We start from the raw sequence: 26,820 nt of genomic DNA, 5'->3' as shown, positions 1-26,820 counted from the left end.
CTCAGCATATTTGCTAGAATTTACCCAGAGCGCTCTTGATTTTCACATGTACATCAGTAAATGACAAAATCATTACAAAACAGATTTTTAAAAAAAGAGAATAAAAAAACTGATCTTTTTTTCAGCTCTATTCCAAGAGCAAGGAGCTTTGCACCAGTACCAGGATGCAAACCAGGACTGTCAGAGTCCCACCATCCTGCACAGCTCTCTCCCTTTCATCAAAATTCACAAGCCCCTAAGCACTGCACCCTCACCAGCTCCTTTAACACTCACCAAAAGTAAAATGAGAAAATGCATCACTAATATCCTGTACACAAAACGTTTGTAGTGCTTATTTCATTCTATTTCCTGAAACAACTCCATGACTACACACACAGTCACTTGAACATAATATCCTATGTATCCCAGGTCATTTTGTTTAAGGAGGAAGGGCGGAAAATAGTCATAATTGAAAACCTTGTTCATCTTCTTCAAATATTACTTAAATAAATAAATAAGGCTTGTTTTCTTGTTTAGAATACGCTGACATTTAGAGTATGTGAAACAAGCAAACACTAGTCAGTGTGTAATAAATATATACAGATAGAATAAATGCCTTTGAAGGGTGGTGAATGGGATTTATTTTCAGAGGCACTCATGTGAAAACTGGTCACTACAACAAAAACAGAACACTATCCTGCAAGGACAAGCATTTTTTAAAATACTTATTTATCAAAACCATGACTTTCTTTTTTTTTTTAAATACATAAATAAGGAACATTTTTGTTACAGAACTGCCTATCATTGTCAGAATACTTGAACTTCCCTCTCCTCATAAAAGAGCTCTAGTCAATCAGCTGAAAAACCCTATCTGGCCAATATACTGAAAATCCGATTTGGCCAATATACTGAATTGTGAAGAGATTTCCAAGTAAGTGGCTAAACCTGCAGCCCAGCAGAACCTGGAGTAAATGGTATGAAGACAGTGGGTTTGAACAGAAAGAATCTGGCTGCAGAGCATTTACTACTTGTGGCAGTTTGTAGAGAGAAAGCAATTTCTGAAAGCCTGGCTGAGCTTGCCTCTGACATTTGTGACCAAAATGTTTGCATTTGTAACAAGGAAAAAGCATTACTTCTCAAGTCATCAAAATGCAGTTAATACAGAGCTGTTTTAACAGAGCAATGGGTAAGAATAAAAAAGCACTTTTCAATACCATATTTCGATAAATGCATGCAACGCTCAGTGTAAATGCTAAAGTAAAACAGACCCTTCCTCCCTCCCTTCCCCACGCCTAATTCATATTTTTACAAAATGAAAAAAAATTACTCACTCTGTCACGACGGCTGGCTATTTCTGCTTTAATCTGATATGGGTCATACTTGGTATTAGCTGAAAATCCAGAGAATGCTAAACAGATGGAAAACAGCATTTTACTTTTTTCCCCCCCTTCTTTAATACAGTTGTTAAGATGTGGCACTGTTTGATAAACCATTTCATTAATTCTCTTTCTTACAAGTCATTAGGTTCTAAAATTATCCTCTGCTGAAGTACAACTTAAGATTTCCATTTGATCCAACTGAAACTTTCTTTTCATCCTGAACACCACCAGAAATTGCACATAGCAGCACTGAATATTTCCTAAAAGCAATTAGCTTCTGTCACAGGATGATGGCATCTACTGAAGCAAGTAATTTGTGTAATATTAATAATTACTAGTTGCTTCCTAGGTACACTGAATTAACAGAGTGATAGAGACTAAAGTTAAAAAATATTGTCAGAACAAAATTAGATCAGCTAGGGAGAGAAGCTGCCTTCTAAAGCAACAGTGTAGAGAACTGAAATACAAACCAACCCTGGCAAGTGAGCTCTTAACACAGAGTGTCTACAGTCAGGCAATGATTTCAAGCTGTGGCATTACAAGCTAAAGTCTACACAGATGAAGTAAAGGTCTAGAGGATAGATGGGGCAAGAGCAGCCATGATTTATGGAGCGAGCCATTCAAGGCAGCACTGGCCCACTGAAAAATGCCTGGTATGTGAATGGATGGGGTTGTGCTGTCAGACCTTCCATCCTTTTGCAGAGCTGAAGGCTGCTGCACTGAAACCCATATCCATGTCTGGGGCTGCACTGGGCCTTTCAACTCTTTAAAGAATACTGCAATGCCAAGGTCATGTCAAGCGTGCAGGAACTTGCCAAAATGAGTAGTCATGCCTGGACTAATTCTCTAAATCCAGAATTTTCTATGGATTTTTTTTTTTTTTAAACAGTGCTGATCACAACTGAGTCACAAAACTGCTGCATGGGCACCTCCCTGCCAACCCACAGCCGCTGAGCTCACCTCCCACTCATAAGCACACAACACTGAGTCAATGGCAGCACCCACTAGCAAAGTGGAGAAAAACAATTTGTGAAGTTTTAGTTCTTTAAATGCAACAACTTGAAACAAGTGGTGGTGGAGGCAAACACATTGGCTATATAAGCATCCAACTCTGGTAATGTAATTGCACTCACTTTAGAAATCTAACATTTCTTTACAATAAAAGGAGAGACAAGCATCTCACAATAGAGTGGAAGAGTCAAATTAAGGAAAACAAGAGGAGAAGGAGCTTTTGGGAATCTTGAGTTGACAGCATTTATCCCAAAAAGCATATTTTTAAAAAAAATTTTAAATCATCTGAGTAATCAGCCCATCCCATTTTCTCAAAACTGATGCATATGACCTTAAACCAATATAAAATATATTAACACATCTGTAGAAAATTAAAATATTTTTCCATCTCAAAACAAGCAAATGGTTATGTGTAATTCTCTTACAGATTCTCATTATCAACTCCAGATATACCTACAAAACCCTGAACCATCAGAAGATTGAGAAACATAAGTAAATTGACATAGCATTTGCTTTCATTATAGATAACCCCAAATTTTGTCATTTTTAGTCATATTTTGTTGCTGTTTCAAATAACTTGTCTATCTAAGAGCTTCAAAAATATGAAAAAGGATATCTTTTTCTAGTATATTTTCATCTACAACAAAATTTTCTTTCTGTATATTGACCTGAAGTAATTCAACAAAATATCCCACACAACTAGGGCAAATCTTAAAAAACCAAAAAGTCCAAGGTCCTAGAAAGGTTTTGTAAAAAATGTTGTAATCTCAAAAAATCTCAAAAAATACTGATGACACTACCTTTTACTCTATTCCAAGTCTTTAAATAGTTGCTAAACACACTTTACACAATAGTTTCTTTTAAAAATCTTTCTTAATAGGAAAATATCTTGCTACTTCTTGAGAAACTTGAACATGAGAGGGGGAAATAAGACTAGTCACAACTGTTCAAACTGAATGACAGAATACACATATATAAACTAAACAAAAAGATGAGAATCCCAGTTCAACAGTAACAGAGTACTTGGTCCAAACCATCTGGGAAACCTCAGCTCTCGAAAACATCTTTTATTTGGCACACGTATGAATTCCCTTGGATTTATAATAAATACAACTCCATCAGTAGCTAAACACTTCTATCCAGACACCTGCTGTAAAACCCCTTCCATAGTCAGATTTCTTGAACATTTTCAGAAAAGGCTAAAGCAGAGCTTGCCATTATTATTAAATCCTTGGCATTTAACAGCAAACCTGCAGTTAAAACAATGACTGTACAGCCACTGAAAAACTACAATAAAAAACCCAGTAAAACTCCACTAATTTCCATGTGGCTGTTGGGTATATCCACTTCTTTGAACTAGTCTGGTTGACTCTTTAACAAAGACACCATTTCTACTGCACCAACCAACAGCCATGACAGTGGTGCAACATCTTCAGAATTCAGAAAAAGTGTATTATCTACTCAAAGCTACCAGAGACATCTGAAGAATAAAAAGGGCAGGAAATTAAAGCTCTGTGTCACCAACATCAGCATCACAGGCTGGCACTCAAGAATGAGGTGAATTAATGAAATATTGTCTCCTAGTTCAGGGTCAGAGGTACTCTTGAACACAACAGCTTGTCCCTAACTTTTTGTAAATTTGCTAAGCAGACTGTGGATCCACAGAAGGTTTCCCCTAAGTTGATGGCTCCCTCCTATGTTAAGTAGAAAATAATCTTTTAAGTTTAGGAGTGCAGGTAGGCAGCTGATCCAGCAACATTCAGCCATTTGCTGCCTTGCAGGAAGCATTACTACACCTGGTTCCAAGATGGGCAGAAATACCAGCTGGGATATATGCCTGTATAAAGTTGCATCTCTTTTTAATGTTAACATTTATCCCTATTAAATCTCTGTTGTGATAGATGTAACAGGAACTGGAAGACATTGAATTGCAGAGTGAAAGGATAGCACCTCACTGCTGTAGTCAGGACCTTCATTCAGAGAAGAATGAGGTGATGGAAATACTTCACACTATTTCTTACACCACATCTTGTGAGGGCAGGTGGGTAATATCAAGAAAAGATAGTAAACTCACAGCTGGCATAGGATCGGCTGTCATCCTCACACATTTTGTGCAATTGTTGATATTCCTCTTGGGCTAGTTCAAAACGCTGCTGCTTTACTTGATAAATCTCTTTCTTGGCATTGAGTGCCTCCTGGGCAACTATTAAATATTCCTTTAGCATGCGTTCTTGCTCCCTTCTCCATTGTTCCCTTGGATCCTCAATTTGTGTGAGCTCTAAGGAGAGAAAAGTAAAAGCATTAAAATAAAATAATGTGATAATCTGTGTCACCAAGTCCAAGTTATTTTTGTTAATGTCCATTCTCCACCAGCACACCTGAGGTCTGACCTCTTTCACCGATCGGAACCAAGAGAGCATTCCCCTGGGAGTCCTCTGCTTTTAACCCCTGTGTTCTCAGAGGCGTATCCATATCCTCAGTGGCCACACCAGGTGCCAATATTCACATCTGAGCACCCATTGGTTTGCCCACTGCCTCCCAAAAAACTCAGTTCCTCTTCAAATCATGACACACTACAGTGCCCAAAATCAGTCCAGCCAGGAGAGAAGGAGGAAGGATGCAGAGTGAAAGAACAGGAAAGGCTTTTCAAATATAAAAGGCATTAAAATGTTATTCTTTTCTTTACAAACCAGTGCAAACCCAAAGAAAACAGTAATTTGGCTCTAACCTTCCCTCATAGCCAAATTGAAAATTCCAAGAATTACCTAAAAACCCAGAACCACAAGGAAAAATTATACATATCTCAATGCTTAACCCGTAAGTCTATAAACAGCTGGAACTAACTTATGATACTGCATATAACTTCGCAAGCATAACATCTTAAAAGGACAGAGGCTACCCCTGCATAGTTAAGAAGAATGATGTAATTCAACAGAGAAATCAGCATCTTAGTCTCAAATCCATAAAACTTTTAAATCGCTTCTCTCTTTTCTTCTGTCTTCAGAAACAGTAGTCTGATGTTTTTCCTTGCCAGGGTTTAGACCAGTTTCTATTTAAACACAAACCAAAAACAAGCTTCCAACGGAAAAAAAATCTTTTCCATATCTATTGATTTTCAAGGTTATTACTGCAAAAATCTCTTTGCAGTTGCAAAGGCATGTGAGGATGACACACATTAAAATCCTAAAAAAATATTGGTTCATTTTGGGGGGTTTTGTGAGTCAAATAATATGTTTTACATAACGATGTTGATGTAAAGCCTTGTGTTTAAATGTAATGGTAATTTCTGATGATTGAAGCTCTACCAGTAAGAAGCTGCTACAGACACAATGTCAGCATTCAAAGTAGTGGCAAAACCTACAGCACAGTCAGGAGCTAAGCACCTAGCAATTTTTCCAAACTTGGTTTCTTATAAGAGATGAAAGCCAGTCATGGCTTGCATCAAAGCCAGCATGTTGTGCATTAATTCTGAGTACATAATTCAGTATATTGGTGCCAGTGATTAAATACTCTATTTACTATTTACTATTAATAACTCTATTTACTCTATTTACTATTTACTATTAATACTCTATTTTCAGTGATGAAATACTCTAGAACTGTAGAAGATTAGGCACAACAGATTACAGATTTACAGGCTAGAATTAAGGAGGAAGTTTTTCACAGAAGGAGCGGTCAAATACTGGAATCATCTGCCCAGGCAGGTGATGGAGTCACCATCCCTGGATGTGTTTAAAAAAAGACTGGATGTGGCACTTGGTGCCATGATCTAGTTGAGGTGTTAGAACATGGGTTGGACTTGATGATCTTAAATGTGGGGTTTCCAGCCCCGGATTGGGGTGACCCCGAAAGATGGAAAAGTCTCTCCTCCAACCCGTGCCTTCAAAGAAAGACTCAGTAGTACTCTGTTGTCTGTTCTTAAGGTTGTTTATTGTTGTTTATCTAAAAGATTCTTCTCCCTGAACTGCTGTGGCCCGTTCAGCAGCTCAGACAAAGGCACACTGCCCTCCCAGGGGGCTGGTGCCATCTTTTATATCATATATTACGTACTACATGTTTATACTTTTTCCCCAATGCCTACTATCTATATTGAATAGTGACTTTCTACTCTAAACCAATCTGTGAGTGCCAACATCACCAAAGACATGGAGGTTAGGAAGGAGAAAGAAGGAGGACAGGGCACACCCAAATCCCTCCATCTTAGATCTCCTTACCCCCATGTACAAAACTTGGACCCCTGCTTACAAGGCTTAAACCCCCCCTGTGCAGCACTCAAAAATCCTTCCTTTCACTTTGTGACTACTTCTACTACAATATCTAAACTTTTGTGTGTGGCTTGTAATTCTTCATACAGAGTTAGTAATTTGCTCCATGGGCTCAGATCAAAACCCCACGTGTGTCTTTGGCTGCATGCCAGGGTCTCAGAGCTCCCTGCAAGTGGCTCTGGCCATCCAGGGCACCCAGAGGGATGTTCTGGATTCCGACACTTAAAGGTCTCTTCCAACCTAGAAATTCTGTGATTAAGAACTCTAATGGTGTCAAGGTCATGCTAGCAGCTCTACCATTTGAGAGCCATCTGAAAAGTATATAAACAAAAACAGAAAGCTCAAAGAGCAGTGCTTCCAACAGATTTGCAGATCAGGTTCCTAAATAACCTTTTCTCTTAACAGTTGTACCTTTCCCTGCAACTCCTCACATTGAAACAGTATAGTGTCTACAGTTCTGCAATTTCTCCTCACTTCCCAGGGACCCCTTTGATTCCCTTCTGACTCCAGTGTCCTGAAAATATCTCCTCTGCCAAGGACAGGATGTGCTGTAAATCCTTCTCTACATGGAGGGCAAGCAGAAGAAAACAGAGTTCTGACTGCTGCCCACCCTTCACCGAGGGCATTTCCATTTCCACTGCTACTTCATTAGTCCATAAGTACCTCTGAAATCTGTGCAAATTCTAATATTCCTAAGATGGCTAAACCCCCTTGGAAACAATGAGAAATCAGTAAATATTTATAAAACAGACAGGTCTACTAGGATTCAGTTTTTGTCTTTGAATGGTAAATTATTAGTCCTAATCTCAAAAAAGAGCCCAGGCTAAGGTGTTACATTCTATCACACATTAAACTTCTGAGATCCTATCATTCAGGGCAGTGCATCTCTCACAGAATTATTTCAGAAGCCTTCTAAAAAGCTAGCAGCATTCGTCAGAGGTAGAAAACTTCTTTAGTGCATGGGAAGCTCTGCTTTTTTTCTGGTTTATGAAACTTTGCCCTGGATTTCTAAACAAGTTTGCCACATAACAAGACTAAAGCTACATTATATGATAAAATTAACTTCCTTCATTTCTTTACAACCAATTTAAAAAACCCCACTATAGTAACTCAAGAACTGTCCCAGACAAATGCAGAGAATATATTATTCCCTCACTGGGGAATGCCCAACTGCTTAGAGGAGACTTCAAAGGCTCCCAAGACTCTGAGAGGAGGGAAAGGAATTCTGTGGCTGGCAACCACCACGGTTTTTAAGCAATGGTTGGATAACAGCCAAGAGCAGCTTAGTAAGGGTGTCAACAAAGTACTGAATTTACAGAACAAGATGGAGATCAGGGTTGGAAGCACCATTGAGGTTTACAGAAGATCCTTCTGTTCCTTGGTTTTTTTCCAGTTTAAATGGAAAACTATTGCCTAGAAATCTTTTTCTTGCTTCCTGGGTAAACAAACATAGCAAAAGACTTAGGAAAAAAAAATCAGAGGTATTGCTGTTTTCTTTTAAAAGGTGCAAGGGCAAAAAGCTTGAGAGACTGCACAAAAAATAAGAGGCCCCTGGTAAGTGTAAGTGTAGAAAGACTCTCTTTGAATTATCCTTTACATTTTGTCACAGTATTTCTTGACACTGAGGCACTTCCAACTGTTTTGTCAGTTAACACAGAACTCCAATGCTGCATAAAGCATTTAACCCCCAGTCAGCCACAAAAGACAATCCAAATGTTTTCTCCTGAAGCTGCCATTCCAAGTAGTTTAGCCATACTCATTCCAGAAACAAGTTTCTTCAGCTCCTAGACCATCTCTTCCACTTGTCTGACACCACCTCATGATGCACATGATTGTCCACTCATTAGTTCTCACTTTTACAAAGGAAGTTTATGCAGTCTTGATTGGCACCTTTGTTGTCCACAGTTTAAAAATTGGATCAAGTGTCAAACTAATTCCTGAATAATAATTATCCAGCTATAATATCAACTCTGTCTTCCCTCTTATTATAAATCTTGCTGGTATATGAAAGCACTGTATTAGCCTAAGGGTGACAAACCCATTTTACTGTGACAGTTGAATTACCATTTAGGATAATATCTGTGGGCTGCAAGTAATTAGTTATCATGAAAGAGAGCAATTTTGCAACCTTGTTAATTGTTGAATGATTCCTTTTACTCAGTTAAGCACTGTCCGCATGAAGCTTCTATCCCTCTGTTCATACATTAATTTTATTTCATACCTGATTAGCTTTACTTTTCCAGACCCATTAATATTCATCTTTTCTATCTGTCTACCCACTGATCATTTGGGAACTCAACTGTTCTTTGCAAAGACTCTCTTCTACAATTTTTGCTCTCAATTGCACGGAAAAAATCGCGAGCCAGATCTGACATGCCTACAATGATTAATATCCCTTCTGTAAGTTCAAACTTGAAGTCTGTGGTAAAGCTGCTAATAACAAAATTCAAAAAGCAAAAGGAAGCCCTGTTTTTGCATGTGATGGTGATTGTTATTGCTAACACAGAGGCCTATCAGTAGCTTTTTTAAGACATTGCAATAGGAATTTATGTTCTACTCATTTTCTACAGGGACTCTAAGCCCACCTGCAAATTAAAAAAAAAAATTTAAAGAGTTGGCAATACCAAATATATGTATTCATGCACATATACCAATGTTTGGTATGTGCATGAATGCATGTGCATTACTGCATTCCAATGTAATCCTCACTTCTTATTAAACTTCAACATTACTAAAGTTAGCATGACAGCAATCCTTAAATTAATACTTTTTTAAAACAGAGTTATTTTAAGAATTACTGGTTTAACCAATAATTTACCAATAATTAACAGTCTGTATTTATTGCCTTTGAATTTTCTTGTCTATCTATCCTTGTGATTAATGTATTAACAGGTGTTTAATTAACAGCTGTTTAATTAATGATCTTTGATAAATTTCACAACAAATAAGTACCTGTAGAGGTCAAACAATACCATGGGAACATTTATTATTCTGTTGTTCAGGCTTTTTAAAGCAAGTAATTGTGAAACCACAATACACAAGCAATTCCAATGATGGCTGGAAGCCCAAAATTATTATTACACTTTCATTTTTTAATTGACTAGATTTCAAGTCGATAGTATTGAGGTTGGTTTTTCAGATTATACTATTTACCATTGCTGTGACAGCCCATGTAACTACTTTCTTCTTTTCTTAATCCCCACCAACTGCCAATTCCCACAATACTGAAAGCATTCACTCAATGGCGATAAGAAGCTTAATGATAGCACAACAGCAGCAGCAGCAGCAGTACAAAGCTATAAAGATAAGACATTTTTTTAAAAGTAGAACTGGCAAATGTGCCACAGTGATGATACAAAGCTCAGTGATAGTCCAAAAGGGAAAGTGTTCAAAGTTAGTTTCCCAAAGGCACATCTGTTGTATTTTTGATAGCATTTTGTAGTGTATTAAAACATAAAATATACATTGCTTAAGCAAGAATGAGATGACTGTAGTTCACAGTGCTTCTGATTAAAAATCAGCACACTTCTCTCAGAATGTATTTTGGTTTTCCATGCAGAAGAGTGAACTATGGATGACTGGAAAAATAGGAAATGTAAGAATGTAACACAAAAATCTTTCTGACATATGACAAAAAGCAACAACAAAATTACTAATACTTCACAGTATGAACAAACAAACCAAAATATTTTGATACACTACAGTTCAATCATAGGTTGTAAAATTCTTTTCAAATTGAATTCTTTACAGTTGAAACATAAGAAAACACATTCTGCAAGAAATTATTTGCAAACGTTTTCTCACTGTAGCACAAGGTGTATAAATGGTATAGGAAGCAAAGTTAGTGGCAAGAGTAAACACCAGCTTGCTAGCATTCCTCAAAACAATCACATATCTACTCACGATTTATGTGGTCCATATAATAAACTCCAATCTGTTGATCGTAAACAGTTTCCCATCCCAAAGGAAGCTCATCACCAACACAGTCAGCAAATGTCAGTGGCTTTGTAATCCTGTAAAAATAAAACAACACAAATAAATACAAAAAGGTGCAGAGTTTACAATGCAATGAATGTTATTACATGTTTTGAAGATACCTTCACCAGTTGATCAAAAACTAGTTATGCTACTTAGGAATGTGCTGATAACTACAAACATACAGTTTCAAAATAAATTTTCATTTAAATATGCTGACAGATACTCCCCAAACAGGTAAGACAAGCTTCTCCCCTCTAGTTTCTATGTATAAAAATTTAATTATAATGGCATGCAGTCCTGCCAGTTCTTCTCCCATACTGCAAAGAACACAAATGTGAATGTGTTCACATGTGAAGCTGGAGTTCATCACTGCTGAAAGCTTTACAGGTTTTAACTTCTTTTGGGTGGCAACACAGCAAAATTGCTTGTCTTTAAAAAAAAAACCATAAAATTCAAGACAGCACTATATAACAGTCTTCCTCTTTTCAATTATATATTTCCAACTAATAATGATATTCTCTTGGTCCAGACATATCCAAATTACTTCCTCAAAAAGAAGAGACAAACAAATGTCTCTGAAAAATTCTGAAGCAATTAGACCAGGAATGGTAATTAATAAGTAACTGCATTACTATCTAGCAGCTTAAAATATCACAGCCCTTGCTGGACAAAATCTTAGTAGATCAGTGGGCAATAGAAAACTGGAACAGCCATGTCAGTGTTGACAGGGACATTGAAAGACATTGAAAGTATAATATTCTATTATACAGAAAGACTCTAAACCAACACTGCTCTAGAACAGCAAGGTATATAAAAAAACTAGGAAGAATAAATTATAGAAATATAAAATCCTTTATGCTCAGTCTAATCATATTTATTGCCCAAATATTCATTTTAATCTTTACTTAACCCCTAGGAAAATGTTTTCCTCTAAAAACTGTCAAAAATTCATTTACTGAAAAGCTGCTAATAAAGTAATTTCAATTACACATGGGATATAGATACAACACCTTCCTCACATACTTGTTGAGGCACTTCTAATACCTACAAAGATGACAACTTTGCAAACATTAAATACATGCATTAATTTAGGGACTGACTTAAGCTCAACAGAATCTATAGCATAATACTGCTTGTTGTACTTCTGCTTGTATGTTGTAATACCCAATTAAGGTTTTCTGACACCAGACTGGGACTATGCTTAGAAATACACTGCTGAATGGAGAGACCATGAGGACTCATAACTGCCCTTCATCTGATAACACCTGTGTAACACAGTAACTTAGTCTGAACTAAAGTATGTCTGTCTTTGAACTTGGAAGTGCTTTTCCACCCCAAAATAAACCAAATCAGAGCAATCCAGTGTTAAAGACTTTAAATGATGGAAATACTACTACAGCTACATTCCAGCTAGCCAAATGGTGCAGTAAGCACACCATTCAACCACCAACAAACAACACAAAACTTTGCACACGGCAAACAGAAAGACTGCATTTACCTGCCTCCTGAAACTATTTTACAGTGATTGAGATTACAGTGTTCAAAATTAACTGTAGTAGAATAATTTTAAAAATACCTTTACTCCTTTCAATGCTGTGTTTCAACAGCTCTGCACAACAGTAGCAAGACCAAGCTATTCAGGTCAAATAACAGCTTGATCCCTACTTGGTTGATTCTCCAACACGTATAAGCAGTTTAACAAGATGTACATAAACTTGTGTACTAGTATTTAAAGCAAAAATTTTCAATTACTGACAAATATGTAGTTTACATCATGTAATTATGCAAATCCAAAGATGCTCTATTCAAGAAAGAAAATGTTACTAGGAACTGACATAAGCACTCTCATGAATTCATCTCGTAGTCAGGCAGACCAGATATTGCCAAATACTCCTGATCTCCCTGGAATTCAGTCAAATATTAAACATAGAAAGTGCAGCATTTTTTTCTTAAACTCCCATGGTCTTGTTCTGAAGACATAATGTTTACAATTTCTCAAAGTAGTCTAGACATCAGCTCCTAAATTACCGCACTATAGAGAAGATTTTCTTTGGAATGAGTTATGAGACTTGCTTGCCTGTTACACAAACATACCCTCACCCTTTATTCATAAATAAAACCTGCACATGATACTCTAACCTTTCACACTACAAAAACTTTAATTCAGTGCTCTCTGTGGTCCTGCCAGGACTCAGATTTGTAGGACAAGGACAATGTTCACTTTTTGGAAAAAGGAGACTGAAGTAAACCAATGCATCAGGTTTAACCAGTTTTCATTACAGCGTTAGAAAAGCATGTGTGAACAGTTTAATTAATAGTTTTGAAGGAAAACTTTTGGGGGAAAAAAAAAACCCAACACATAAAAAGCTGTCTTCCAGATATTCAGATCATTATTAAGTTGATGTTGCTCATTTTAAACTATAATCCAAGTTGCTCCAAATTGGATTCCCTTCAGACACAGCACAATGTCATATTGACTCAATCCAGTCACATTTATACCTATGTAGCTGGACGTTCAGCCAAAGACACAAAACTCAGAATCAGAAGTTTCTGCCTGTGTTTTGCACTGCTTTGATGAAGTGAACTGAAAAAATACCTTCCTGGTTTAACCAGCACAATTCTGAGGACAAGATTAGTTTCTTGCCAGTTAAGGAAACTAGGGTTCTTCAGAATAACAAAGACAAAATGGAAGAAATGCAGATATCTACATTGGACGTCAGCCACAAATTATAGCAGTTGACTGCTGAAATAAAGTATCTTCTGGAAATACTGCTTTACCCTCTGGGTTTGTTCTTAATTAGCTGAAGTTCTATAAAATATAACAGAACTTTTCTATTTTTTTCTGAAGAACTGTACAAGGTACATCTGTTAAAACATTTTAAAGTATTGAAATAAAAAGGAAAAACTTTTCAAAGCATTATAAAGACAAAAACATAACAAAAATGCTGCCATCTTTGATGAAACAAAAAACAGGGCTGTCCCAAACTGTGCTATTCACAGCAAAGCAAAACTAAGGCATTTATCTGATCATGGTACTAAACAATAACTAACACACTCACCCATGATCACCTCCTGTTTCCCCCAAAACAACGGGCAGACACTAACAAGAAGGTGCTGAACTTTCAGCTGAAGATGAAAATCCTCTAGGACCAGTTTATGGCATTAAGTTTTTGCAGCCACTGGACCTACAGGTACAAGTAACAATTCTCCATGGGGGCCAATTCTGCACAGATCAAAAAACCAACCTTGACATCAGATTATCTGACTTTATCCTTTCCAAAAATAATTATACTCTTCAGTCCTTAGCTACCCAATCTTTTGTGACTCAGAAACCCTTCAGAAGCAAATTCAGAATCACATAAGAAAGCTTTCATAATCCAAATCCAGTATATCAAGCCCAGAGAAAAATCTTTGAGCAATGTCATGGACCTTGGATCGGCCACTTCTAACTCTGCCCAAATTATATGTTTTCATTAAGAAGAAATAAAAACCAGGTATTTGCACACAATCAAACAGACACATCTGAAAACACAAGTTTTATTCACATTTTCTCTGCATCAATTACCAAGCTTAACAGTTAGAATACAGAAATTAAACTGTAAAATAAAACCAAACAAGTGACTGAAGTCAGTTTTTCCTCCCCCTTGTATACTTATTTTGTATCTTTATCCACTACGACACAAAAAAGGATCCCACAATACATTATTACAGTTTCCTGAATATGTGGGAGCAAAACACGTTATTTCTTGAATGCATCAGTTCATGGGACAGGGTGGGAGAAGAAAAGGCATTAAAAGATAATGGCTAAATACCATTCTAGATAATTTACTTCAAAAGTGCTTTCAATTTCAGATACATTGTTAATAGCATCTAATTTCAACCCCCTCTTTCCCCCCCAAAAAAAACTCACAGAGAACCTCAAAGTTTAAATAATAAAGAAAAGCTTCTTGGTCCAACGAAAATATATACTTCACATCTCCAAAGCACAGTTTCACAGATAGAGTAGGGCAACTTCATTGTCATAGACCTTCAAAACCAGATCACTAAAAGCACAAGGCTTTGGAAAATATTAGATAAGATCCTCAGTCTTCCCATGGCCCTGTCGCCACATTAGAGGACCCTGGCTGCTTGAAATCCCTAGATCTAATTGAGTAAAACTTCCCCTGGGAGGAACTAAATAACGACAAACACAGCCTGTTCTTCCAAGATCTTGAACAGGAAATCGAAAAGGTGTTCCAAAGTAGAAACACTGTTGTAAACTAGTCACCCTTCTTTAAACAATGCCTAGACACCTAAATTACCTACAAGGTCACCCCACCTTTCGAAGAGGGCCTTGATTAGGATGAAAGCACTAACCATGAGGGCTGATTTTGGTCAGGTCCAAAGGTAGCAAAAAATATAACAAAATAACAAAATTTGATACACCTCCACAAACAACGAGGAGAAAAATTTCCTTAAACCTGATCTCAGTCTGAATTGTCATCTAATGGGATACATGTTTTTGCCTGACAAATGCAGATACAGAAACTGTATTACTAATTTACTAAGAAACTGCATTAATTCACATTAGAGATCTGAAGAAAACCATGCAATTTAAAAAATAGTGATAAAATAACTAGAAAATAATTACCAATCTGATAAATCTAGCAATAGTTTCTCCAAGGAAAGTATTATGCCAAGTATATTACTGAAGTGTCACAAGGCAAGAAAGAAAAAAGGCAAAATGAAAAATCATGCACACACTTTACAGCTTTCAGTCAATGTTTTTTTCTTATCTCCTTTCAAATGTGAATTTAAGTTACAGATATTATTATAAAGTTCAACTAATCCTCTTGTCTTGTACCATGGTTCTTATTCCCTCCAACTGCACAGAGAGGAAAAAAAAATAAATAAAAAAATCCCAAACAAACCAAACCAAGAAATTGAGAATGAATGGAAGATTAATTTTTTTTGTTGTTTCACAGACACTGGCAAGAAGAGCTGCTTACACTGAGGGGGAGAATGGGAGGATTGTTATTATGTTGTTTTTAAAAGTTACACTGCAGTCCTGGAGGCACTTCTTCAACATCTTCCACCACCATAGCTCTGGCCTGGGCAGCAAGACTGCCTCTGTGCCACAGAGAGGGACACAGCTGTGCCATGACTCTGAGCAGGCTGCCCTCCCAGAGGGCACTGCCCCGAGCAGGGCAGGGACACGGCAGGGACACACTGCCCAAAGCCACTGCCCAAAGCAGGGCAGGGACATGGCAGGGACACGCTGCCCAGCTGCCACTGCCCAAAGCAGAACAGGGACATGGCAGGGACATAGTGCCCAAAGCCACTTCCCACAGCAGGGCAGGGACACGGCAGGCACACACTGCCCAAAGCAGGGCAGGGACACGGCAGGCACACACTGCCCAAAGCAGGGCAGGGACACGGCAGGCACACACTGCCCAAAGCAGGGCAGGGACACGGCAGGCACACACTGCCCAAAGCAAGGCAGGGACACGGCAGGCACACACTGCCCAAAGCAGGGCAGGGACACAGCAGGCACACACTGCCCAAAGCCACTGCCCACCGCGGGCAGCACACGCCAGTCGGGCACGGGCTGCTCGCAGCAAACGCCACCATGAGCTCCAGATCCACTGTCACAGCACTCCGGAGTACACCAGAGTTTTCCTCCTCGTCTGTCCTCCATCCACTCAGCTCTCTGCAAGCAGCCAAGTCATAAAAATGAAATGGATTTTTAAAGAAAATTTGGCAAATTACATACCAACTGCTTAGTCAAAAGTACAACAAAGTTCACCAAACTATACGTATCTTTTCAAGATACAAGTTTATTTTAACATTTTCTTAATCCAAGTTATGTATCTTCATTTCACTATATGATTTAACCTCAGACTCTGAATAAAATAACTCACTGAATATCTATTCAATTCTTCCTTAAAATAAATCCACAATACAGATGGCCAGACCGAAACTTACATAAATGAAATTCTGTGCTCAGGACAAAGAGTTAAAGAAGGTAAACGTGTTCAGAGTCATTGCTGGGATATATTTCCCTTGGGAAAAAAAAAAGGTACCCTGCAGCGAGGAAATCACAGCACCAACTCCTCTAAAGGTCACTTGAAATTCAGTCTTTTTAAGACCACACTGTATTTTGCATCTACTTATGTTGTTATCATTATTACATTTCATTATTTTCTTTTTTTTCTCTACGGCAAATAAACTGATGACAGAGTGTCAATACTGTCCAATCAGTGTATTTGCTTCAATTTACAGTTACACAAGCCAACACAGCACAAATCAATGTGCAGAACACAAGGCACAGGATGGCACTAGCTAGCCATTTGTACAGTAATAACTCAAAATCTTGAAGTGTGAGGAAAGTGTATGATCACTATCAGATCTTTTTTTTTTAATTAAACTCTGAACAATGAGATTTTGTGATGCAAAATGTATGTAAAGCTACACAGCTAAGAGAGAACCTACACAGTTTGTTGACTTACAAGAAGTAAATAGCAGCTTACATTGTCTATGAGCACCTCTAAGAAACGTTCCCAAGGACACCCTCTTACCTTTCACTGTTGTAGAAAAAATAAACCTTTAGCAGCAAGCAACAATAGTCAAATAACACACTTTTGTTTTTACCCTTTCTCATAATCCCCAAAACCAAAACAGCTGAAAAATACTGGTTTAGGATGTTGAAACATAAAATGCTATGTCCAATTGCAGCTCTCGCATAACTTGTCTGGCTGCTCAGGAACTGCTGAAACAGTTCCACATAAGCAGCCAAGTCTTCCAGCAGCTATCCATTTCTTAACAGCAGCTATGATCCATATCCAAAATCAGAACACAAATATTATGGGAAATACTTGCTGAAAATATTTCATGTACACAATGAAAATGCCTTTCTCAAAAATCACAGCTAGGTTAAAAGTCAATGCTTTTAAGAAAACTATTTTTGTATCTGCAATTTATTGTGGTTTTTTACAGAGCATAAAGAGTAAAAAAATTGGGCAGAGGGGTTAAGTAGGACTATCTATGAATGCTTTAAAATTTATTTAGTTTGTGTATGCACAGATAGCCTGAAGTGACCAGCAACTGTACAAAACCACCAGCCAAATCCTAAGATCAGCAGTGGGGCAAAGACAATTGCTGGAGGGTCTAGCTGAAGAAAAGCAGACTGGACAGCAGATGACTTGACATCTAGATCAGAAAATAGACAGAAGTATATATGGCAGCTGGGTATAAACTGTAAGAGGAAAACATTAGGGATGTGTGGCAGATAAGACAGCTAAGGAGGGGAAATTAGGAAACTACAGTTTCTGATTTCAAATTCCACCTTCATATTGAATATGCTCTATGCTAGAAAGAGTAACATGCAAAATATTTACAACTTTTCTTTTGCCAGTGCTACTCAAAAATCTCTAAATATTCACAAGATCTTCTTGAGGATTTCCGTAATGTGTGAGACTCCAAAAAAAACCCTAAAACCAAATTAATAAGAATCAAAAGCCTAAACTAAACAATAAAGAAAATTTAACAGAGAATTTCAAATTTCGAGAAGCAATCTGAATTCTTCCACTTGTGTAAGAAGCCTAACATGACATTACACATGTCCAGACACAGCACAGCTTTGGAGCAAGCAAGTATGCAGTGCTCTAATTTCACTGATTCTGAACCAATATTTGTAACTTTTCTCCAAAATCTGTGCATAGCAGCATTTTCCAACTACATCTGAGTGATAATCAAGGTCCCAGTTACGTAGTTATCCATTTATTTCTTCCATCCTGCAAATCCCAACCCTGCAACCTTCTCCTGGAGACAAGCAAATCATCAAGCTGTTGGATTTCTATGTCCTCAGAATATACTAAAACCCATTTCTATGTTCAGTTCTAACAAACTGCCTGACAGTTGTAACCTTAGTTTTACAAAGACTCCTCTGGTTTGAGAAGATAAATTTCCAGCTAGCGTATGTGACCACGATCCAGCTCATCAGTTAACAAAACCATTGCAGAAGAGTGGGAGAGGTGTAAGTGCTTCACCCTTACACAGAGGAGTGTATATGTGCTTGTGTGTAAGTGTATGCCTATACACAGAAAATATTCACTTCCAACTGCCAATCACAATTTCTGTACACAACTATCAGATGAGGAGGAAACACCTGCACTTTCCTAATGGAAGTCACCCGAGCAAAGGTGAAAAAGTGCATCTGGCAAGATCTTACCAGCAAGTTCTTAGTAATAAGCATTTTGCACATGAAGAAGAATCATGGGAGGAGTTCAAAGCAGGAAGAAAATGTAACAGACAGGAAAACAGTCCCCAGCAGAAAAATGGGACATAAAACTCGAAATTCAAGTTCATGAAGCTCCATGTGTTAGAACAAAAGGAGGCACCAAAAGAAGCTTTACATTTCAGTAAGAAGTAAAACAGTTTTAAATGCTGCAAGACACCACCATGTAGTCAAATACTTCCTGAGGAATCTTGCATGATCATTCGAAGTTTACACCAAAACAGATTAGAACATTCTCACTATTACACTGGCTCTTTCACCACCAGTTTATAAAAAGTGTTTGCTATCACTAGTGCTGTTTACTAGTGCAGTAGAGAAGTAAAAGTGTAAAGTTCTTCAAAACTGTCTGCCCATCTACTACATTCTCTTGTTAACCTCAGGTGTCCTATATCCAGAAAGATTACACCAACATTAACTATCTTGTTACCTTTAAGTCTGACCTTGCTAGACTAAACTTTTCTTCAAAATTTTGATGTCTACGTGATTGTCCCAAACATTATAGCAAAGATTTTTCTACAACTTTCTAACAGCCAATGGTAATTTAAGTTTCTGTACATTTATAATAGCTATCGCTTCTTCACTGCTGAAGGTGTTCCTCTCCCTTAAATTTATCATCATTCTTTATCAATTATCCAGATTGGAAATAACTAAATATATATATGTGTGTGCATATACATATATGTACACACATACGCACACACAAACACACAGAACGTATTGATTTAATGGTATAAATACCATTCAAGTGTTAAATGACTGAAGCTTAACTTAGACATTCTTCAATTAAAAAAGCACTATGAAACATTTTTGTGAACTCTTTAAACTACTTTAGACAAGTCTTAGCAACACAGAAAATCTTAAATTAACTGGTAGCCTTTGGGCTGACTAGAAGGCAAGTAGCTGAATATGCATAGAGGTTAACTTTAGAATCTTGAAGTATATATGCAATCATAACCCAATGGATGCAGGACTGGAAGGGACACAATCAAGTTTGCAGACAATACAAAACCAGGAGGAGCTGCTGACTCCCTCAAAGACAGGGTGGCCCTGCAGAGAGACCTTGACAAATTAGGAGAGATGGGCAATCACCAACTGTATGAAGCTCAACAAGGGAAAGTGCCAGATTCTGCATGTGGGATGGGGCAACCCCAGATGTATGGACAGACTGGGGAATGAGAGACTGAAGAGCGGCGCTGTGGAAAGGGACCTGGGGCTCCTGGTGGATGGCAAGTTGACCATGAGTCAGCAGTGCCCTGGCAGCCAGGAGGGCCAACCCTGTCCTGGGGGCATCAGGCACAGCATGGCCAGCTGGGCAAGGGAGGGGATTGTCCTGCTCTGCTCTGCTCCGCACAAGGGTGGCCTCACCTTGAGTGCTGGAGGCAGATTTGGTTACTGCAATGTAAGAAAGATACTAGCAAGCATCTAAAGGAGGGCAACAAAGACGGTGAAGGGCCTTGAGGAGAAGCCATATGAGAAGCAGCTGAGGGCACTTGGTCTGTTCAGTCCAGAGAAGAGGAGAGGCCTCATAGCAGTCCACAGCTTCATCATAAGGGGGAGAGGATGGGCAGGCACTGATCTCTCCCCTGTGGTAACCAGTGACAGAACCCAAGGGAACGGCCTGAAGCTTCATCAGGGGAGGTTTAGGTTGGATATTAGGAAAAGGTTCTTCCCTCAGAGGGTGGTTGAGCACTGGTACAGGCTCCTCAGGGAAGTGGTCACAGCATGAACCATGACACAGTTCAAGCAGCATTTGGACAATAGTCTTGGGCACACGGTGTGACCCTTGGAGATAGTTCTGCGCAAGGCTGAGAGCTGGACTATATAATCCTTGCGGGTCCCTTCCTACCCAGCATATTCCATGACTCTGTGAAAATCTCTCATACACTAAGAAGATCCAACATTCTGAAAACATGCCAACAAACATCAGCTAAAGGGATTTTTTGTTTCTGTAGTCTGAAAGAAAACATGTTTTAGAAAAGGCTATAGCTAATGTTCCCCTACAGTTAAACTGAAGTTTAATAACACTAGATATAGACATCTATATGCCTATATGCACAGATAAGCCTAGCACTACTCTCAGTGAAAATTTAGGTAATTTGATGTTTTAAAATATTTTAAGCCCCAATCCTCAAAAAACTTACCATACTTGGAGTATATTTAATTAAGTTTTCCTGAAATTATTTTCATGAAACTATTTGCACCAAGTATTATTCAATTATATTAATAAAAATGAAAACGTATGTTGAAAAGTTACCAGAAACCATTTCTAGAGAAATTAAGCAGAAATTGACAAACAATGGGAGGAAAAAGTAAATGCAACTGGCCTGAGTATAAAAAAAAAGAAAAAAAAAAAGTTGGAAAAATACATATTCAAGAGACCATTCTTTTCAAGTCTTGGAACAAAGTGATGCACAGATAAGTGCCAAAAGAATATGCATACTATGACTTCACATACATCCTATTCAAAACAAATTGTGAGGTAAGACAGTAAACAAAGGCTTCACACCCAGAAAAGTCTACAATGCCAGCTAATATTAGAAATTCAAGACAAGAGTTTCTCATTTAATCTTTCAAAACAGCTTTTCTCCTTGTCTTCCAACACACTTGAAAATGTGTTATACTCATCCTGTATTTTTCCTAAAAGTACCATATTTGGCATTTCTCAAACACATTCAATTATCACATTCCTGGAAATTTTATGAACTCTTTTGTACCATTTCTATGGCATGTCTTCTAACATGCTACTGAGCTGTCACGCACTGACTTTGCCTGTAAAGCAGAGAAATTTTGCCTTGTAAAGGCCACAGCTCTGGCTCCAAGTCCCTCTCAGTGGAGTGGGTGCCCATGGGCATGGAGGGAAACCTGCAACCAGAGAAGACATGACACTGCACTGCAGCAACCCCCTGCCCAAACTGCACCGCAGATCTGCAAGGAAGGCTTTCCAGAATGCTCCTTTTCTTAAGTTCTGATCTACATTAATAAAGCAATACTTTATGTGAGGGTGAAAGGGTGCAACTAATGTGACACGCACGCTGCATGCAAGGGCACCATTTCAATCACCTGCCTGAGCAGTTCCTAAGCCTGACGTAGCACTAAGCAACCACAGTGGAAATACACTGACAGGATCTTTGATGCTTTTGGGTTTCAGAGTCCAATTCTTGCAAGCACTGGCCTACAGCAGTCACCTCATTACTTAAGGTTTTTCCACTCTTCCAGGAGTAACGGACCCTTAGTCAAGCATAAATGGATGCATGTTTCAGCTGCCTAGAAGTGGTGATTAGTGACTATTGTATATGTTAGCATCCTCAATCTACCCATTTATTTCAAAGCTCCATATTTTAAGTGGAATTACAAAAACAGTTAATGATTACCTATAAGACATTAGAAGTGGTCTAAAAATAAACCCATTAAAGAGAACTGTGCTTAAAATGTGTCTTATTTTCCAAACATAATCAGGGGACCTAACAGAAGAAATTTCATCTCCCTAAAACCTTTGCTGCTTTTATACCAATGGAGCAACACCCCCCTTCAAAGTAAAATAATTTCTTTGAGCCAAATAACTGCCTAAAGTAAAAAGCAATAGTTCTCCAATGATTTGCAGCCTTGCCCCATTTCCTTCTTCACAGCTCACTCTTTGCCTTTAAAATTACAGATACAGCTGTCAAGTTATTTATACTTTGTAACACGTTAGTTTACATAATTCCTAAACTTTTGATTCTCAACAGTCCCAATCCATGAGTCACAAACAGAAATTCATGCTATCCACATATATATAATGTTAACATAGATGTTGAGAAGATTCTCTAAGACATGCATTTCAACTCTTAGAAGTGCTTCCACACTCCAGGTTAGCACCCTTGTCAGACAGTAATTTTCAAGCTTTTAGGAAAACTTAGCCCAGCCCCTGTTCTCCCAATAAGCAATTATCCTACTATTATTATGATTCCCCAAATACACCTGCTTTCTACTGCTGACCTTGCAAATTAATGCAGTATATTCCCCAATCAATATTAGTAATTTAGTAATATATCCCAAAGTCAGTTTTACAGATTTATGTTCATCTGAACATAAGGTTCTGAACATTTCAAAGAGGTTGAACTTACAAATTCTGATGCTATTACTTCTATGGTTGCCAGTAGTTGTACAATGTATTATATCTGAGCTTCCAGTTAGACTAAGAAAGTAGTTCCCAACAGGTAATATGAGTAAGTATTCATAACTTCATGTTTTTACATATATACAAGAATAGAAAATACTTTGTGAAAAAATCCAGAGAAATCCAGTGAAATGGTGCACTTCCAATGAATTATAATAATGCAGTATGAAAAAAAAAACTTCAAAGAATCTGCTCAAACCCAATGTAAAAAAAACACTTCAAACTCTCAGAAAAATTTATTTTTATATATGAAAATAAATCAAACCATAAAAGAAGCAGTGTTGGGAGTTATTTTACAGTATCAAATTTCACATATACTAGAAAATGGGAAAGTAAAAACCAGTAAATAGGAGAAAAAGCACAATTATAGAAGACTGACCATGCCATCAAACCTACAGTGATCGTAATTTGAACATAACTGAACATCAACAAATACCTCTTCATTAAAACAGCAGTGGAAATCTGATTAAATTTACAGTAAGATATTGAAGAGACTTCAACAGTAGGTGGCCTCCTCTTCTTCCGCCCCATCTCCCATGACGGAGAAGGATAAAAATAGAGGCTTCCGTTTCCTTAGATTATTTCACTTTAAACTTTTCTAGAGCACTGAAATAGCTACTTTGCCAGCTTCCTACATTTGTGTTAGAAAACGAGTGTTAAAAACACACATTTACAGCAACTCAGGAAACTGGCTTCTGTGGTTTGCAATATTATTATCATTTGTAAATGACAAGTCTCTCTAGAAGTAGGGGGTATCTATCTCTTCCAAAGTCTCCTTTTGGATGTTGCTGACCCAAAGGTCCCTTGTACCACATAGTAACATATTTTGGGAATAAGCTGTACTGGCATATTTTTCTATATTTATGCATTCCTTTGCAGTTAGTAAAAGCAGATATTTTCAGTGCACAGCGCTCGGTTCCCCATATCCAAAAGCAGCTCCACTACCAGGAAGCAAAGCTTAAGAGCTGTAGAAAGACAGCTTCAGCTCCCTCCCTCCCTGCCCTGAGCCTTTGAGGAACTCAGCCACAAGAAGCCCCTAACTTCCACCATGGCAACACAGAGTGGCCCCAGCTGTCCAGGTCCATATTTCAAGGTCAGAAAGTCACTGTCATCATCTAATTCAACTCCTGCACACTACAAGCCACAAAACTTCAGCTGGTAATTCTTGCATCTAGCCCGCATACCTTCCATAGTGACAAGAGAAGTGTTTGTAAATATTTTAAAAATGTACATGGCAGAATAAGCCTCTGAATTCCTTATCTGCAAGCACTGAGTATCAACAACCAAAAAGTAGCAGGAATCTAAAGTCTGCTGCAATATGATGTTGTATCATCTGCACATTACTATAAAGCAGTGCCACCCATTCATTAGGAAGTCTGGTATGCTTCGTTAGGCATTCCCTCATTAGGCAATTTTTTTATTGCTTTTTATTCTGCTAGAGTAGAGTTGCCTTGGCTTAAATTCTCCCTCTTGAGGGTGTGCCTCCTCCTCATCTCTTGTAAGAGTCAATTAAAACAGCTCTGCCAGTTGAAACAATGAAGCACAGGAAAAATGCTGTCCCGTCCCTCCCCACCCCCCTGCTTCTATGCTTACATCAGTCGCCCAGATAATCTCAGCACAGCTAACCCTGGGACCTGAATTCTACAAGTATCCTACTCTTCCCAAGGAAAAACATTCAAGTCTGGTGAAGGTACAAGGGAGTTGAAGAGGGGAATATTGTTGCACATGCTCATCACGACTCTGTGAAGCATGGAAGCTCAGGTCTTTCCAGATTTAATTTCCACTGAACACATTCCAGCTTCTCAGCGTATCTCTTGGCCACATAGCCATTCAACTCCAGTGTTCCAGGACATCCAAGAGGATTGCTCCTCTTTCTGTGCAAGGAGCAGTTCCAGAAAAACAACTCCAGTACAACCATGCTCCTTCCAAGGAGAGACTAGGAAGACAGTTTCTCCTTCCAATCTCAACACAACCCCTGTTAGCACCTGAACATCACGGAGGAAAAAAAGGAAGCAGACACAAAAGGATACAAAAGAATGAGGAACATGGGAACCAGATGCTGGAAGAAGAAGCAGTGCCAATCAGAAAGCAATGAATGCTCCAAGGAAGCACAGACAGAGAAGTAGGATACACAATGAGAAAGATTAACAGCAGAGCTCAAGCAGAAGGGACTGACAAGCAGCAGTGTGAACAGGCCGCATGCTATCTGGCTGGATGAGAAAACAAAATAGCCTCTACATCCCTCAGCTCTGAGACTGCTCACGGCTCTGTTCTCTTCTGTGATCTCCACTCCAACTATACCATGAATCCCACCTGCAGTTTTGTATGAAAGCTCAATTAACAGCTTGGTACCAGTGAACTGTGTGCAGTGTGATGTCATGGTTTACCTCAGAACCCCGGGTTTCTCCCCTGAAGAGTCCCTCCCAGGTGTGTCAATCACCTCTCCTTTCCCTACCCTGACCCCTGCCGAGCACTGTCTGTCAATCCTGGAATTCCAGAAGGGTGTCGAGTGATCGGGCAGATTCAAAAGATGCGCTCTACCCACCATGGGGCATTGGGCATCCAGGTGTCCTTTGTCCTTTGAGACCTCCTCTCCCGTACCCGGTTGGTGGGCTTCCTATCCCTTCCCTTTCCCTCTCCCTCCCCCCGGGTGAAAAGGCAAGCAAAACACACGGTGGGGAGTTCTGTTAGAGCTGTTGCTAGATTCACAGGCCTGCGGGCCAGAATAAAAACTCTGGATTAAAACCCTCCATCAGAACCGACTCCTTTCCTTCCCCATCACCTTAAAGCTTCTCCGGCAGAGGAGAACCTGAGGAGCGGACCCTCCATGGGAGGAAGCTCTATCCTGCCACCACCAGAACCCCTGCATGCCTGGACTTGTCGCCACGCACCCAGCAGCAACATAGAGCCAGCAATGGTGTCTCTGGCGTGAAATACCACAGTTGCCGCTATTTGGTGCGGCAGCAGGGCCAAACAAGCCAAGGCATGTCCAGTCTGCAATATTGGTAAATACCAACAGAACTGGAGAGATCCCTGCTGCCTTCCAATGTGTCCCCCTCTGCTGCCTTAACCTACACAATCCCATCACTCCATAGCACAGCTGCTTCTAACACTTATCTGACCAGACAGTAAACTAAGAGTAGGTATGCTGCAACTCACCAGAACTTCAAAAAAAGTAATGGAGAAAGGGGAGAGTAGCAATTTGTGGGGGGAAGTCCCATGGATACTGAATGGACTTTATTTTGCTATCAGATAAGCAGAGAGGCAATGTAGAAAAGGCATGACATGAGCAAGATCTACTATTCATAACAAACTACTTGCACTAAGCCTTACTCAGGTCGGGGGGCGAGGGGGAAGGGAAGAAAGAAGAACTAAAAAACTCACCCAGATAAAAACCAGAACAGCCACATAAAGACAGTTTTACAACAATGATGATGTAGACATGAATGCTGGTATTTTACAATGTTTGGTCTATGCTTGGCTGTGCAATTTTAATAAAAATGAAAAAAACACACAGATATATCACAAAAACTTCTCAGGAAGAAAACACTGAGTCACCAGGATCCACACGTTAAAGAGCCTCCTAAAGTTTGGAAGAAGAACACAGTCTATTTTAAAAGCTTCTGAGAAACTCCAGTATACAGCAAATGAAAAACTAAAACCTCAAAAGCACCTCTGAATATGCACTGCTAGATAGTGGTACTGTAGCCCCCCTGAAAGAGTAATCCCCAATAGGAATACTTCCTTCAGTGCTCATGAAAAGTTAAGGTCTAACAA

The 26,820-nt window shown here is 38.8% G+C and overlaps 1 protein-coding gene across 3 annotated transcripts in view; it reads right to left on the bottom strand.

The window, feature by feature from the left end:
• WWC3 (WWC family member 3) overlaps positions 1 to 26,820 on the bottom strand; it is a 101,012-nt gene that overhangs the window by 52,598 nt on the left and 21,594 nt on the right. For all 3 annotated transcript variants that reach the window (XM_038156689.1, XM_038156707.1, XM_038156697.1), the window contains exons 2-4: positions 10,538 to 10,647; positions 4,444 to 4,647; positions 1,311 to 1,387 (exon numbers count right to left, since the gene is read on the bottom strand). In XM_038156689.1, the coding sequence (XP_038012617.1) occupies positions 1,311 to 1,387; positions 4,444 to 4,647; positions 10,538 to 10,647 (391 nt within the window). The remainder of the gene's footprint in view (positions 1 to 1,310; positions 1,388 to 4,443; positions 4,648 to 10,537; positions 10,648 to 26,820) is intronic.

Source organism: Motacilla alba, chromosome 1, assembly GCF_015832195.1.
Source record: "Motacilla alba alba isolate MOTALB_02 chromosome 1, Motacilla_alba_V1.0_pri, whole genome shotgun sequence".
Lineage (NCBI taxonomy): Eukaryota > Metazoa > Chordata > Aves > Passeriformes > Motacillidae > Motacilla > Motacilla alba.
Note: the sequence above shows the minus strand (reverse complement) of the source record. Positions and strands in the feature narration are given on the sequence as shown.